Here is a 14,475-nt window from a genome sequence, read left to right as displayed (position 1 = left end):
GTTGATGATGTGTATCGTGGCAAAAAGGAGGACAAAACGCCGCCAAAGATATTCTTTTTCTTTTTAAATTTGTACGGACATAGTGACGTAAGCTATTTTTGTTTTCAATTTCCGAGTAAAAATAGAGAGGTGTGGTGGTGTTCTGGATACAGCTGGATTTCTATCGCCGTGAGATTCTAGATTTCTCCACGTTTTTATTATTTTTGATTTTATTTATTTACAATAAATGAGATTTTTTTTTTTGAAAATATAAATGAGAATTTTTAAAATGACACTATATGCGAGAAATTCTCCAAGATTTTTTTTTAATCTCAAAAGAACTTCATTAATGACAATTCAAAACAGTTACAGACGTAATAAATTCAAAAAAATTAGAGAACCAATCCCGATAACCTGACAAAGAACGAGTATTATGCGCTAAACAGTGCGCAGTTAGATTCTTTAAATCACTAAATTGAGACATATATATTATTTAAAAATTATATTTAAATACTTAAATACATCTTATTCGAGTATATTATTTTATAAAAATATATGTAGTGATTGAATGTTGTATATTCAAATTCAGTTTAACTAATTATTTTATACATTTTTTTATTCATTTTGAGTTGTAGTCTTTTTAACATTATTATTAACTCGTTTCCTGTAATGATGTTAAAGGAATTGAAAGTACACTCTTATTTGAACGTCTCTTGATATGAAAAATTATCCAATACAGCCATTCTATAATATCATTCGTGCAATAAATCAAACGTGCATTAGTCATGTAGAATTTTCAATGATTAAAAAAATAAATAAATTAAAAGATATCCTATCACCAAAACTCATTGACTTGTTGTAAATATAACATGGCACAATCATGCATGATATAAACTCTCCTCTTGATATAGATAGAATTGTTGTATCTTAACATTTAAAATTAATTTGAAAAATAAAATTACTTTTATTAACGGTTAGTATCAACAAAACACCAAATTTTTGCGAGTTCCGTCAGTTATATCCAATTTTTTTTAAAATCAGCCAGTTTGGACAATTTTGAAATATTTTAAACATTTGTTAGCCATTCATGAATCGACATAAAAGTTGTCACCTCACTCGCTATATCGCTGCCAACTTAGTAAAAGTCATTGAAATAAAATATTAAACTTTCGCGAATTTTTTCAGTTTGTAAAATTCCAACTTAGCAGAAAGACGACATCGATAAAACCATCAGAAGAAAGACGAGAACGAGGAAACCACTTGAAAAAAGACGACGACGTAACCACCGAAAAAAGATGAAAACTATGGAACCACCAGAAGAAGACGATAATGATGGAACCACATGAATAAAGACGATAACGATGAAACCACCTGAAAAAAGACAACAACGATGATCATTGTGCTCATAGATTTGAGAAGCGGTGACTTTTTGTACTCGTAGATTTCATATTAAATTATATTAATATTAATTTTTTATATTTTAAAAATGTTATTTTTATAATATTTACATAACTGAATTCTTTTTATAAGAGAACCTTAATTAGTTAATATTTAAATATTAAAAGGAAAATAACATTTATTTTAAATACAGATGCGTAACTATCACTTTAAGTTTATATATAGGAGGGATTGGATTGTCATAATTTTGAAAATTATGCAAATTATTGCTATTTGATGATGAAGGAAGTTTCTTTATTGGAGCCTCCCTACCAGTAGGCCAAAGGCCTAATATGTCTCTCAATTTAGATATTAAGTTTGATGTTGGTATCCTATTGTAATTATTATATAATTTAGATATTAAATTTAATGTTGGTATCCTATTGTAATGATTATATAAGATTTTAAATTGATGTCGGTAATACTAATGTAATGATTTTTTCATTTGGATAACTGTAACAAGGCTACACAACTATATAAAAAAAGAAAAAGAAAATCAATCGAGTAAGATTCCTATAAAATAAAATTAAGGGTAGGTTTCAATAAATTAATATACCCATTCTTAAAAGAAAAATTTACAAGTTCATGATTTTAAAATATATTAGTGTCGCTTTACGTGTTTCACACGTGTCTCGTAATGTGACTCGTCTTTATCAAATTATATTTAAAATAATAGTTAATTAGTAATAGCTTATTTTATTTAATATTATAAATAATTTATTAATAGTTTAATATTTTAAATTAATTCTAAATTTATATTTATAGAAGTTTAAATAGAAAAAATCAAATAATAATTAAATTATTAATAAAAACAGTTTATTTTATTTAAAATTTTATATGATTAAAAAATAATTAAAATAGTAACTATTAAAAATTTTGAGTAGTCCATTTTAATTAGTACTTTAGAATATTATCTTAACATAATAGTTTATTTTAGTCAGTATTCTAATTTTAAAAGTCTATTTTAGTTAGTACTCTAACTTTAATATTATTTTAATAGTTTTTAATAATATGGCGGCAACATGTGGAGATTTCCGTTGAGTGGTTTGATTTGCATGAGTTATGTTTGATTTAGTTAGATAAATGGATTTATGTTTGATTTTTATTTTTTTAAGGGTATTTTGATCATGTTTGGGGCGGGGCGGTTTGTTGGGGCGGTGCAAAAAGGGTTTTATTGATAAAAAAAAACGACAACGTAAAGGGTTAAGTGTAAGGGTATTCTAAACTGGAGTGTCATGGTTGATTATTAACCTTTTTTACACATTTTTTTACTTTTTTTTGCTTTCCTTTAAATTTAGTAGTCTTTGAATTTACCTGAATATTGATTATAATTTCCTTTTTAATCATTTTTAGCATATATTTAAATTTTATTATATTTTAGTGATTTAGTTGAGCTAGTCCAGTTTAATCTAAATTAAAATTAATTTCATTTTTTTTTTCATTTTACAGATAAAGATACAAAATACTGCATTTTAAAATAGTTGGATCTTTAAAACAATTGTAGTCATCATTTTATAGTGGATGCAACCAAATGAAGGAGTGTTTTTCGTTAACAATAATGTTAGTTTCAACGTCAAAAAGAACATATATACCATCGCAGCGGTAGTTAAGGACTGTAATGGCAAAATTAGGGTTGCTAGTTATAGCAGTTGTACAATTTAATATGATATTATTTTGCTAATAAAATCCAATGTAATTCAATTTGATTTAAATGTTGTAATTGATATTTTCGACGATATTCCTTCACTTTTTAATAACATTGATTTAATAGTATAATAATGTTTTAGTTTGATGGAGAATAATATGTATAAAAAAGCATCTATATAATCTTTACGGTTTGAATAAATAGATTTTAATTGTCCTTCAGTATATCAATTTTAGTGATTTAGTTGAGTAGTCCGGTTTAATCTAAATTAAAATTAATTTCATTTTTTTTATTTTTACAGTTAAAGATACAAAATACTGCATTTTAAAATAGTTGGATCTTAAAAACAACTGCAGTCATCATTTTATAGTGGATGCAACCAAATAAAGGAGTGTTTTTCGTTAACAATAATGCTAGTTTCAACGTCAAAGAGAGCATATATACCATCGCAGCGGTAGTTAAGGACTGTAATGGCAAAATTAGGGTTGCTAGTTATAGCAGTTGTACAATTAAATATGATATTATTTTGCTAATAAAATCCAATGTAATTCAATTTGATTTAAATGTTGTAATTGATATTTTCGACGATATTCCTTCACTTTTTAATAACATTGATTTAATAGTATAATAATGTTTTAGTTTGATGGAGAATAATATGTATAAAAAAGCATCTATATAATCTTTACGGTTTGAATAAATAGATTTTAATTGTCCTTCAGTATATCAATTTTAGTGATTTAGTTGAGTAGTCCGGTTTAATCTAAATTAAAATTAATTTCATTTTTTTTAATAATTTAGTGATTTAGTTGAGTAGTCCGGTTTAATCTAAATTAAAATTAATTTCATTTTTTTTATTTTTACAGTTAAAGATACAAAATACTGCATTTTAAAATAGTTGGATCTTTAAAACAACTGCAGTCATCATTTTATAGTGGATGCAACCAAATAAAGGAGCGTTTTTCGTTAACAATAATGCTAGTTTCAACGTCAAAGAGAGCATATATACCATCACAGCGGTAGTTAAGGACTGTAATGGCAAAATTAGGGTTGCTAGTTATAGCAGTTGTACAATTAAATATGATATTATTTTGCTAATAAAATCCAATGTAATTCAATTTGATTTAAATGTTGTAATTGATATTTTCGACGATATTCCTTCACTTTTTAATAACATTGATTTAACAGTATAATAATGTTTTAGTTTGATGGAGAATAATATGTATAAAAAAGCATCTATATAATCTTTACGGTTTGAATAAATAGATTTTAATTGTCCTTCAGTATATCAATTTTAGTGATTTAGTTGAGTAGTCCGGTTTAATCTAAATTAAAATTAATTTCATTTTTTTTAATAATTTAGTGATTTAGTTGAGTAGTCCGGTTTAATCTAAATTAAAATTAATTTCATTTTTTTTATTTTTACAGTTAAAGATACAAAATACTGCATTTTAAAATAGTTGGATCTTTAAAACAACTGTAGTCATCATTTTATAGTGGATGCAACCAAATAAAGGAGCGTTTTTCGTTAACAATAATGCTAGTTTCAACGTCAAAGAGAGCATATATACCATCGCAGCGGTAGTTAAGGACTGTAATGGCAAAATTAGGGTTGCTAGTTATAGCAGTTGTACAATTAAATATGATATTATTTTGCTAATAAAATCCAATGTAATTCAATTTGATTTAAATGTTGTAATTGATATTTTCGACGATATTCCTTCACTTTTTAATAACATTGATTTAACAGTATAATAATGTTTTAGTTTGATGGAGAATAATATGTATAAAAAAGCATCTATATAATCTTTATGGTTTGTATGAACAGATTTGATTTATCCTTCAGTATATCAATTTTTTATATACTGGTTGGTCGATAAGTTTCCTATTAATGAATTTTTTTTAATAAAACAACCCTATTTTAATTTTTTGTATCGATTCTCTTGAGTTTTAAATTTTACCTTAAGATGAAAAGCTTCATAATTTCGAGATGATTTTTCAGTATTTTGTTTGTGAGTATTTAGTTTCATAGCATAGCCATTGAACAAAATCAAAGATATAATTAAAATCATACTGGTTTGATTTGACATATTAAAACTCCTAATTGAAACTCAGTTAAGGTTATGGTCTTAGAACATGATCGTTACTCTCTACATAGTACATAGTATATAAATAATACAATCCAAAAACTTACCCTCATATCGTAAATACTTTGAGTGGATGGACGGTGCTTGAAAAGGAAGAATATAAATCACAAAACTTGGTTTGTCATCTTTGTTGAATTATTTTGATGGGCCATAACACATCGGTCTATTTATGTTTTTATATGGGGAAGATTAGTTTTTTCTGATTTAGTGGACACTTAAAATGATTTTGACCACTTTTTGCAACAAAACAAGAAATGGCTAACCACTTCAACAATTTGATCCCTTTCTTTGCCTATAAACAAACAAACTTGTCTCCTCTTATGCCTTCTATTCATTCGTGGCCATTCTCCACCAAGTCTTTTGCATGGTTCTCTTTGTAAAACCAACAATCAAAATTAGAATATTTTTGGCAGATTTCCAATATTGTTTATCACTAAACTAAAATATAAATATCACTTTTTTTAACTTTTTAAAAATTTATTACAACTCTAATTCTATTTTAAATTTTTCCAAAAAATATATTGTGTTAATGGATTATAATTAGGTATATATATAAAGCTTGTAGTATCTTTTTTAAGTTATCATAATTAAAATTCCATAAATTTTATATTGGAGTATTCACTAATCAATAATATCATAAGTCAAATCAAATGATATTTGTCGATTAGATTAATTGATAATAGTGTCTTATTTAACATTTATAGATCCTAGACTCTGATCATTTTAAAATATGAATGAACTTTTTTAAGTCATAATGTTCTTATATATCCAACTATAACATGTTTCCTAAATATACAATAATTTTAAAATTATGTGAGTTGATTCATTATTTATTTGATATATGTAAAATATATCCAAAACTTCTTTGGAGTATCAAAACGCCATAGTTTGAGATAATTTATTTTTTTGTTATTTATATATTTAAATCATATTTCAAAAAAATTATGAATATATCTGGCACATGTTGAATAAATGATGGATCAAACTGATACAATTTTAAAATTAGAGTATATTTGGCAAACATAGTTATTGGTATTATAAGAATATCTTTTCTGTTTTCAATAATCTTGTAAAGAAGAAAAGAAAATGAAAAAAATGTCATAGTATTATAGTAAAGGGTATTGAAATTGATGGACTTAATTCAATTGTGGATTCAGTTAATTGCTTTAACCGTACTTCCTTGAACCTTTTCATCAATAAAATGTGTGCCATTTTGTATCCATTTAGTATATCATCTTAATCTCTAATTTGTAGCTACCATTGGTGGCTTCTTATCCGATGTCTCAAAATTCAATGTTTATTCACTCCAACTGTACACAGATTTTTCTTGGATTTGCACAGTTGTAAAAATCACTATTTCACGAAGCTGTCTACAAGATATGAACATCTATATTGAAAATGATAATACCAATCAAGTAATCTTACGCAAGTTTTGGGCTGCGATCCGAGAAATTTACTTGAACATGAAATATTATATTCAACAAATCAACATATTCTTTTTTTTTTAATGCAAAGGTACAAATAAATAAAAAATGAATCTATTTTAATTAAGTTAATTTATACCTTTTATTTTATACAAAAATATGAAGAGTAAATTATTATGAAACCCCTATATTTGTCATAATTCACACTTTAGTCCCTCCTGTTTGAAAATCAAACGATATAATCTTTCACTTTTGTTTCCGTCAATTAGTCCTTCCATCCATTTTTGGTGGTAGTCTATTTTCTTAAGGAAAATTACAAAAACAATTCAAAAAATGGAAAATAATTACAAAAATATGCACTTTCCAAAAAAATTTACATTTAATAATTAATTTTTTTTTATAAAATACGAAATAGATTTTCACTTCTTGATGTATTGATAATGTATAATATAAATATAAAACATGTATCAAAAATATATTTTTTAAATAGTAAAAAAAGTACGTAAATTATATAAATTTTTAGATAAAATTAATTTTTTTGGCTAAGCACACATTTTTGTAAATTAAGTGATTTTTTAAGTTAGGTTTTTTAGTTATCCCGAAAACATATGTTCAATCCCCCGAGAATTGTTAAGACTAAAGAAAAGAGTTGATGTAGCTTTAGTCCATGGGCCTAATAAGCCACTTTGTGCTACTCCTATGGTCTTTTGGATTGTCTTTTCTGGCCCATCATTTAATTGTTTTCTTGACATTTCCCATAAACTTATTATCTGAAATTAATAACAGTTTCATTGTTTAATCTAAAAAAAAAAGATATATGTAGGTTGTGACATGGTATGGTAGAATGTAAGTATCTTATAATTACAAAGGATATAAATCAAAAGTAGAAAAAAAACTATTATTAAATTTTAAATTTATGAGGTCATGTTATACGTAGGTTCGTGACATTGTAGAGTAGGATGTTATTTGAATTAGATAATAAAGTGGTAAATTGAGTTTTATCCCAATTGACTTCAAATTAATTTGAGCTACAATGGCAGATAAAAAAAAGATGAATTGAAACATGAACAATGCGGCTTGCTTATCCTAGGAGTAGGAGTGTTCTTAACAATCAATATATTCCCCAAAACAAAAGCTTGAAATCCAATTTTGGACAACAAAGTATAACATTCGATTCCTTACTTTATATTTATTTCCATTGATTATTAATCATTGCTCTTCTCATTTCCTTTCCAAGTTTTCTCCCACTTTTTCAAGTCACATTTTTCATTAATGTTTTTGGATTTAATTTCGTTTTTGTCAGCTAAGAACACATGTTTAAATCAAAAGAAACATGTCGAGACATAATCATATTGCGCGAAGAACGCGAAGAATCTTCAATTCCGAAGAAATCGAAATTGGCAAAAGTCAAGATTATTAAATCCATTCATCCGCCAATTGAATCCTACTATCTTCTTCCTTCTGCAGAAGAAACCAAGGCTTCTTCATCTATCTCGGGTATCAAGTCAATGTTGATTAAGCCTTTCAAGATTCGAGATTCGTTGAAGAAATATGGAAGGACCGAAAGCTTGAAGGATGTTCTTGAAGGAACTCATGATCCTAGAGATGAACAACGTGTTGAAGCTTTTCGAAAATTGTTGTTTCTTGAAGGTTATTTACTAGGGAATAAGCATAATGACTATCACACTCTTTTAAGGTCAGTTTACTCATACTAGAATATGTGTTTTTATGTCGATCAATTTTACATTAATTTCCATTGATCTACTTAAAATACCAAATGTACCATTTTTAAGTATTTGGAACATGGAGCAATTTTCGATAAAAAATTTGTTGATATAACGTCGGAACAATATATATTCAGTTCTTTATATCAACATCTTTTTATAGGAATAGAAAAATGTACAGTCTTTTGAATTGTAAAAAAATTGATAGTTCGTGTTTTAAATTGTCTAAGTTAAAATTTTGTGTTAAAATTACAAAATATACTAAAGTTCATAATTTATTATGCAATATCCTATTATTTTTGTGGTGTTAGATTTCTACGGATGAGGGACTTTGATCTTTCAAAAGCAAAGGAAATGTTCATAAATTATCTCAAGTGGCGTGATGATTATAAGGTTGACGCAATCCCAAAGGTGACTTAATTTGTAAAGGAATTAATCCTGATATGCAAATTTTATTGCCCTTTTAGAAACAATGTCTTCTTCATATATTTGTTCTATGCTAGTTTGCTATGCGTAAACTTTCGTGTTTTATTTCCGTTTATAAATGCTTTTGAATTTAATATCTAAAAACTCATTCTGATAAAAAAAATATTGTTGGGCTGTGGCATGTGTTTCACATGTTTCTGTTTCCTTCTTGTTCCAGGAATTTAAATTTAAGGAGCACACAGAAGTAAAGAAATGCTATCCTCACGGGTTCCATGGGGTTGATAAATGTGGCAGACCATTATACATTGAAAGGATTGGAATGGTAGATTTAATTACACTATTCCAAGTTACAAACATTGAAAAATTTGTAAAGTATCACGTCTCTGAACAAGAAAAGACTTTGAATTTGAGGTTTCCCGCATGTTCGATGGCAGCTAAGATGCATATCGCATCAACGACAAGTATTCTAGATGTCAAAGGAGTGGTAAGCACCACATATTGTGGAATCAAATGGATCCATTTGAATCGAAGTTATAAATTTTTGAATCTATTTGGCCTTAATGAATGAAATTGGATGTAATTGGCCCATCACATAAGTTTATGGTCTGAAATAGTTATTTTCTCGATGAATTTATGTTGTTAGGGAATGTCCAACTTCTCAAAGCCTGCAAGATGTCTGTTTATGGAAATTCAGAAAATCGACAGTAACTACTATCCTGAGGTATAAAAATGTGAAATTCCTTTCAAGGTTTTTATTTGATTCTGATCGGTCTTAAGTATGACATAAATTTTCAGACATTAAATCAACTATTTATAGTGAATGCTGGATCTGGATTCAGGATGTTATGGAAAGCTCTGAAAGCTTTTCTTGATGTCCGTACATTAGCAAAGATTCAAGTAAGAATTTTATTCTTCTTTAATTGCACACGAAGGACTATTAACACATAATTTCATTTTTTTGTCAATTAATTCCTTGAATTTGCCTATTTTTGTCAATTAGACAAATGTATCATTTTGAAAAAAAAAAAAACTGCATGCCACTAATTGACAAAAAAAATCTGAGTTAAATGATAAAATTTAATAAGTTCATGGGCCTAATTGATAAAAAAACTATTATTTTGGTGTTAAATAATCCGTAGCGTGCAATTAAAGAGGTAAATTAGTATTTAAGTTTTATCTTTCATCAAGAACATATTAGTGTTAAATTTCAGGTATTGGGATCCAACTACCAGAATAATCTGCTTGAAGTTATAGATGCAAGGTGGAATATTTATTTATATATGTATGTATTTATACATTGAAGTTTCACCTGCATAATTGAGTTTTCTAATTCATAATTATGCAGTAATCTGCCAAGTTTCTTGGGCGGAAATTGTACATGTTCTGATTACGGTGGTTGCTTATTTAGTGACAAAGGACCCTGGAACAATCCGGATATTACAGAAATGCTTCAGGTTAACTTTTCATCTGGCAGAAACTTCTTTACTGTTTGAACCAGAAATACTTTAATCAAAAATATCAAAAAAAAAAAAACATGAAGAATAATAGATTATAAATATAATTTGAAGTTTCAGATTTTTTTAAAATAAACTTAAAATACATAAAAATAAAAATCTAGTTATACAATGTAGTTGTGAAGCTGAAGAATGGATATTTAGTACTTACATTTTGTTTCATGCAGATTGTTTCTGAAGCTGAGGAAATTAATAATGGACAGAACAATGACATAGTTTCAAAAGAGGTACCCGCATAGTCACATGATTTCTGGATTTTCAAAAAAGGCAGTCGAGTGCGATTAATTTTAGAGAAAAAAATAAATTCCGATCAACAAACTTGTTTTGCATCATTTAATAAACTAGTTTCGCATTACGTGCTATGCACGTGGCTCGTAACGTAACTCGTCAATGAACATATTAATAAATTTATTATAATTATATCAATTTTTTATTTATAATTAATATTAAATTAGTTAAGAATTTTTGTAAAAGTAAATATAATATATTCGGTTATTAATTTTTTTTTCTATACTGAATTTATTCTTATTTTAATTTTATAATAATTATAATTAAATAATTTAATTTTATTAATAATATCTTTAAAAATAATAAGATAGAAATTTAAATAATATTATACTGACCAAATATAGTATTTTAATTTTGTAGTTCAATCAAACTAAAAAATAGGTATTCCTACTAATTTAGAGACAATTTAGTTATTTTTTACATACTAAAAACTAAATTGGAGATGATTTAGCTACCTATTCTAATTAGGATTTTAATTATAATAGTGATTAATTAAATAACCAATTAGTTAATGACTATAAAACCTTTATTTAGTAGTAAACTGAAAAGGATTATTAAGTAAATTTGCCTGTCCCCCCATCCGTGCTTTTATATATAGTATAGATTGAGGCCAAGTTGATTCAAAATTTTGTAAAATCAGATCAAACAGATTCAAATGATACAAATTGAGATGGAATTATAAGAACATTTGAGTTTATTTGATATGGAATTACTATAAATTTTCAAGTTCATTTGACTTTAATGAATGAAACTAGACAAAATTGATCATGACATTGACACATGTTTATGGATCAAAATGACTTATTTTCTCTTTAGTTTTAAGTTCCTGCTTTGTTGATCAATGCATTTTGAAGTTTCTCGAAATTTCAGGGTGGCGAAAATACAGAAATTGATACAAGACAAGATGATTCTGAAAATGGAAAAACAAAATCTCTTGAGAAAAAGAAGCTTCAGGCTCAAAAAATCCAAGCACTTGAAGCTTCTCTTACACAAACTAACCTTGTGAGTTATACTGTCCAAAATATTTGTTTCATGCAATTGTCTCAAGTCTTATGCAGAATTCTGATGCTGAATGATCTTTATCTACCAGAAACTCAAAGCATTGGAATTAGCTCTTCAAGAAACCAAGATGGTTAGTCTCTATAGTTTTATGCTCAGAAGCACGAAAACTTTAAAATTGCCAACATTTTTGTGCTTGAAACTTTTTAAAATCCAAAATTCTTTGGGAACTTAAGGATACATATAACTTCAATAAAAAAAATTCAATTTTTTTTTGAAACTTTGACATTTAAAATAATAAAATTCCTATTTAAAGAATAATTATTGATTTTCTCTAGTTTTATAAGAATAAATGTCATTGCGGTTTTTAAATTTGTGATCAGATTCAATTAACTCACGTAATAATTTTAATTAAGTAGAATAATATTCTCTTAGGTCAATAAACTTTCAAATCAGGTCTTCGCTGCTTGTGAACGCATTCACTATGCACAATTTGCAGGTTAATCGATCTAAACATGATGATATTGTCTCTAATTGATTAAAATTACTAAGCGTGAGTTAATTAATCCCGACACACAAATTTAACAACCGCGATGAACCTTTTTAATAGTCCTAATTATTTAAAAATTAATACTTCAATAAAATAATAAATACTCACACATAAAGCGTTTTTCAATGTTTCATTTCATATCGTATCATAGACGTGTCATTCTGAGTTTCCAAATTATTCAGCTTTTATGTTGAAACCGACTATACAATTTCTCAACTCTGTCAGGTATTGGAAGAACTTGCACTACAGTTAGCAGCACTTAGAAATTGAATCATTGCATCATCACTGTGGATTAAACCAAACACTGTTTTTTCTGTTGCTGAAAAACCCAAAAAGCAAAGAAAAGAACATAAATGTATTGTTCATAATTTCATTTTCTCATGAGTCGCATACAATACTTAATTCATATCTGAAGAGTTCTACAAACAATTATTGTAAGATGTTTAATGATGAGATCAATTTTATGGCTCATAATTAAACTTTCCAACTCCAGATTCAACCCAAAAAGTACCAAAAAGATATGGGGTTTAAAGAACATTCAATTTCTTGCTCCATTTACATTATTTAGTGTGTTTCTTCCTCTTTTACGTTTTAACTTTAGATAGATGCCTACGAGTTGTAGCTTAAATGATATAAGCATTGGGCAGCAAACTGTTAAAATCGTGGGTTCAAATTCTCCCATAAATGCTCCTCTTTCCCAATTTTCACAAAAATAACTATATTTCCGTTTGTTATGGGTGTGCAATATTCGGTTATAACCGAATTAGTCGACCGAATCAAACCAAAATTTTAGTTTGGTTCGGCTTTTAGTTAATTTAGTTCGTAACGGTTACGGTTAATAAAATTATTTTTTTTAGTTAATTCCGTTCTGTACGATTTTTTTGGCAAATATACCCTTTTTTAATAGTTTATTAGTAGATTATTGGTACTTCAATGGTACATTAAAGGTAAAATGAGTACTTTTATAAAAATTCCAAAAAATGAAATATGAAGGGTAATTTTCCAAATATATTATTTCACTTTGTCTACTGTCTGATTTTAAAGTAATGTGATTTCTATTTGGTTATGGAAGACCGTACAATTTTAATTTTGGTTATCTCAATTTCGGTTATGTTAGGCGGCCGAACCGACCAATACACACACCCTAAATTTAGGGACAGAGACATTATATTTTTATGTTTAATTTATCCATTGCGATAGTAATAAAAAAAGCTAGATGATTCTTGCTTAAAATATTAAATGAACAAATAGGGAAATCTCATGAATTGGGAAGACTTTTTCCTTTACTTTTTGTAAAAATATTTGATTATTTTATAATTAGTGGATGTGTGGTGGAATTAAATTTCTTACTTAGCAAAGAGGCAAGCTTATTGAGAGCAATGGTACAGCTACATACCAGCTAGAGTGTCTCCATTCGGAGAAATTTCTAGACCAGTGAAAGGGCTTTTCTTTTTCAAATGTGAACCAAAAGTTCTTTCAAATAAATAAATAATGTCTACTTTTTCCTCAAAAATACTATTTTCCTTTATCATACAAAGTAAACTAATTTTAGGAAACATTATCTAGATAGAAAACTAATACACCTATGGAAATAAAATGAAATACTATACCAATAAATTTTAAAATAGTCTTAACCCTGTTAATAGTTAGATAATTCATTTGTTACACTTTTTAAAAGTTAAGATACTAAATAATAAAAAATAAAATTTGAGACACTAAATAACATATTATATAAAACAATGATTAGAAACCGGCCAGTTGTTCGGTCTGATTGATCATAAAAGTCATAAAATTGATCGAAAAAAGTTGGACCGGATTAAACCGGTTATCCAAATTGAACTAACGGTTGAACTGTATTTGACCCTGTTGAGCCAACAGTTGAACAGGTAATTTAACCGCTTAGATCTTAATTCATATCTAAGTATCTTTTAGTGTAATTTATTCAACCAGTTGAACCGATAAATCGATGAAAATGGTTGATTACCGCACTAATGTTTTACACTTATTTGCAATTACAAGATATTGTAATATACATCCACGTATTGTCACATGATTGGTCGGTGTACTGCTTTGATAAAAGTTAGTGTATTAATTGTCAAATTCCAAACTTTGTGTTATAATTATAAATTAAAGTAAAGTTTGAGTATTAATTTACAATTAACCTAAATTATATGAAAATGATACAAGAGATTGCAATTTAGAAAAATGTAAATTTATCACTATTCTAAGTCTGTATACAGAGATTTAAATCTTTTTGGATATATAGAGCAAAGACTGTAAGGTTAGAGATTTAGGTGTGGCATTAATTATATTAGGTCCCAACAAAATAGCAGACACTTGTTCAT

The 14,475-nt window shown here is 27.0% G+C and overlaps 1 protein-coding gene and 1 long non-coding RNA gene across 2 annotated transcripts; one reads left to right on the top strand and one right to left on the bottom strand.

Annotated features, from left to right (window-relative positions):
* The first annotated feature begins 7,871 nt into the window (after positions 1 to 7,871).
* Positions 7,872 to 12,688, top strand: LOC126676755 (phosphatidylinositol/phosphatidylcholine transfer protein SFH11). The gene is made up of 11 exons (XM_050371032.2): positions 7,872 to 8,325; positions 8,665 to 8,764; positions 8,997 to 9,263; positions 9,423 to 9,500; positions 9,575 to 9,676; positions 9,991 to 10,040; positions 10,125 to 10,233; positions 10,461 to 10,520; positions 11,452 to 11,583; positions 11,672 to 11,713; positions 12,356 to 12,688. Exons 1-11 carry the CDS (start codon positions 7,943 to 7,945, stop codon positions 12,398 to 12,400), a joined length of 1,368 nt encoding a protein of 455 aa, XP_050226989.1. The 5' UTR covers positions 7,872 to 7,942; the 3' UTR covers positions 12,401 to 12,688.
* Positions 9,995 to 11,790, bottom strand: LOC126676756 (uncharacterized). The gene is made up of 3 exons (XR_007640403.2): positions 11,581 to 11,790; positions 10,445 to 10,543; positions 9,995 to 10,264 (listed from the first exon to the last, which is right to left on the bottom strand). It is a non-coding gene; the product is annotated as an uncharacterized LOC126676756 (long non-coding RNA).
* Positions 12,689 to 14,475: the final 1,787 nt, after the last annotated feature.

Source organism: Mercurialis annua, linkage group LG4 (assembly GCF_937616625.2).
Source record: "Mercurialis annua linkage group LG4, ddMerAnnu1.2, whole genome shotgun sequence".
NCBI classification, from domain to species: Eukaryota; Viridiplantae; Streptophyta; class Magnoliopsida; order Malpighiales; family Euphorbiaceae; genus Mercurialis; species Mercurialis annua.
Note: the sequence above shows the minus strand (reverse complement) of the source record. Positions and strands in the feature narration are given on the sequence as shown.

Coding starts and splice junctions, on each gene's coding strand:
- LOC126676755 (XM_050371032.2), top strand. CDS start 7,943: ATGTTTAAATCAAAAGAAACATGTCGAGACATAATCATATTGCGCGAA. Junction 10,234..10,460: donor ATATTACAGAAATGCTTCAG/GTTAACTTTTCA, acceptor TGTTTCATGCAG/ATTGTTTCTGAAGCTGAGGA. Junction 10,521..11,451: donor ATGACATAGTTTCAAAAGAG/GTACCCGCATAG, acceptor TCGAAATTTCAG/GGTGGCGAAAATACAGAAAT.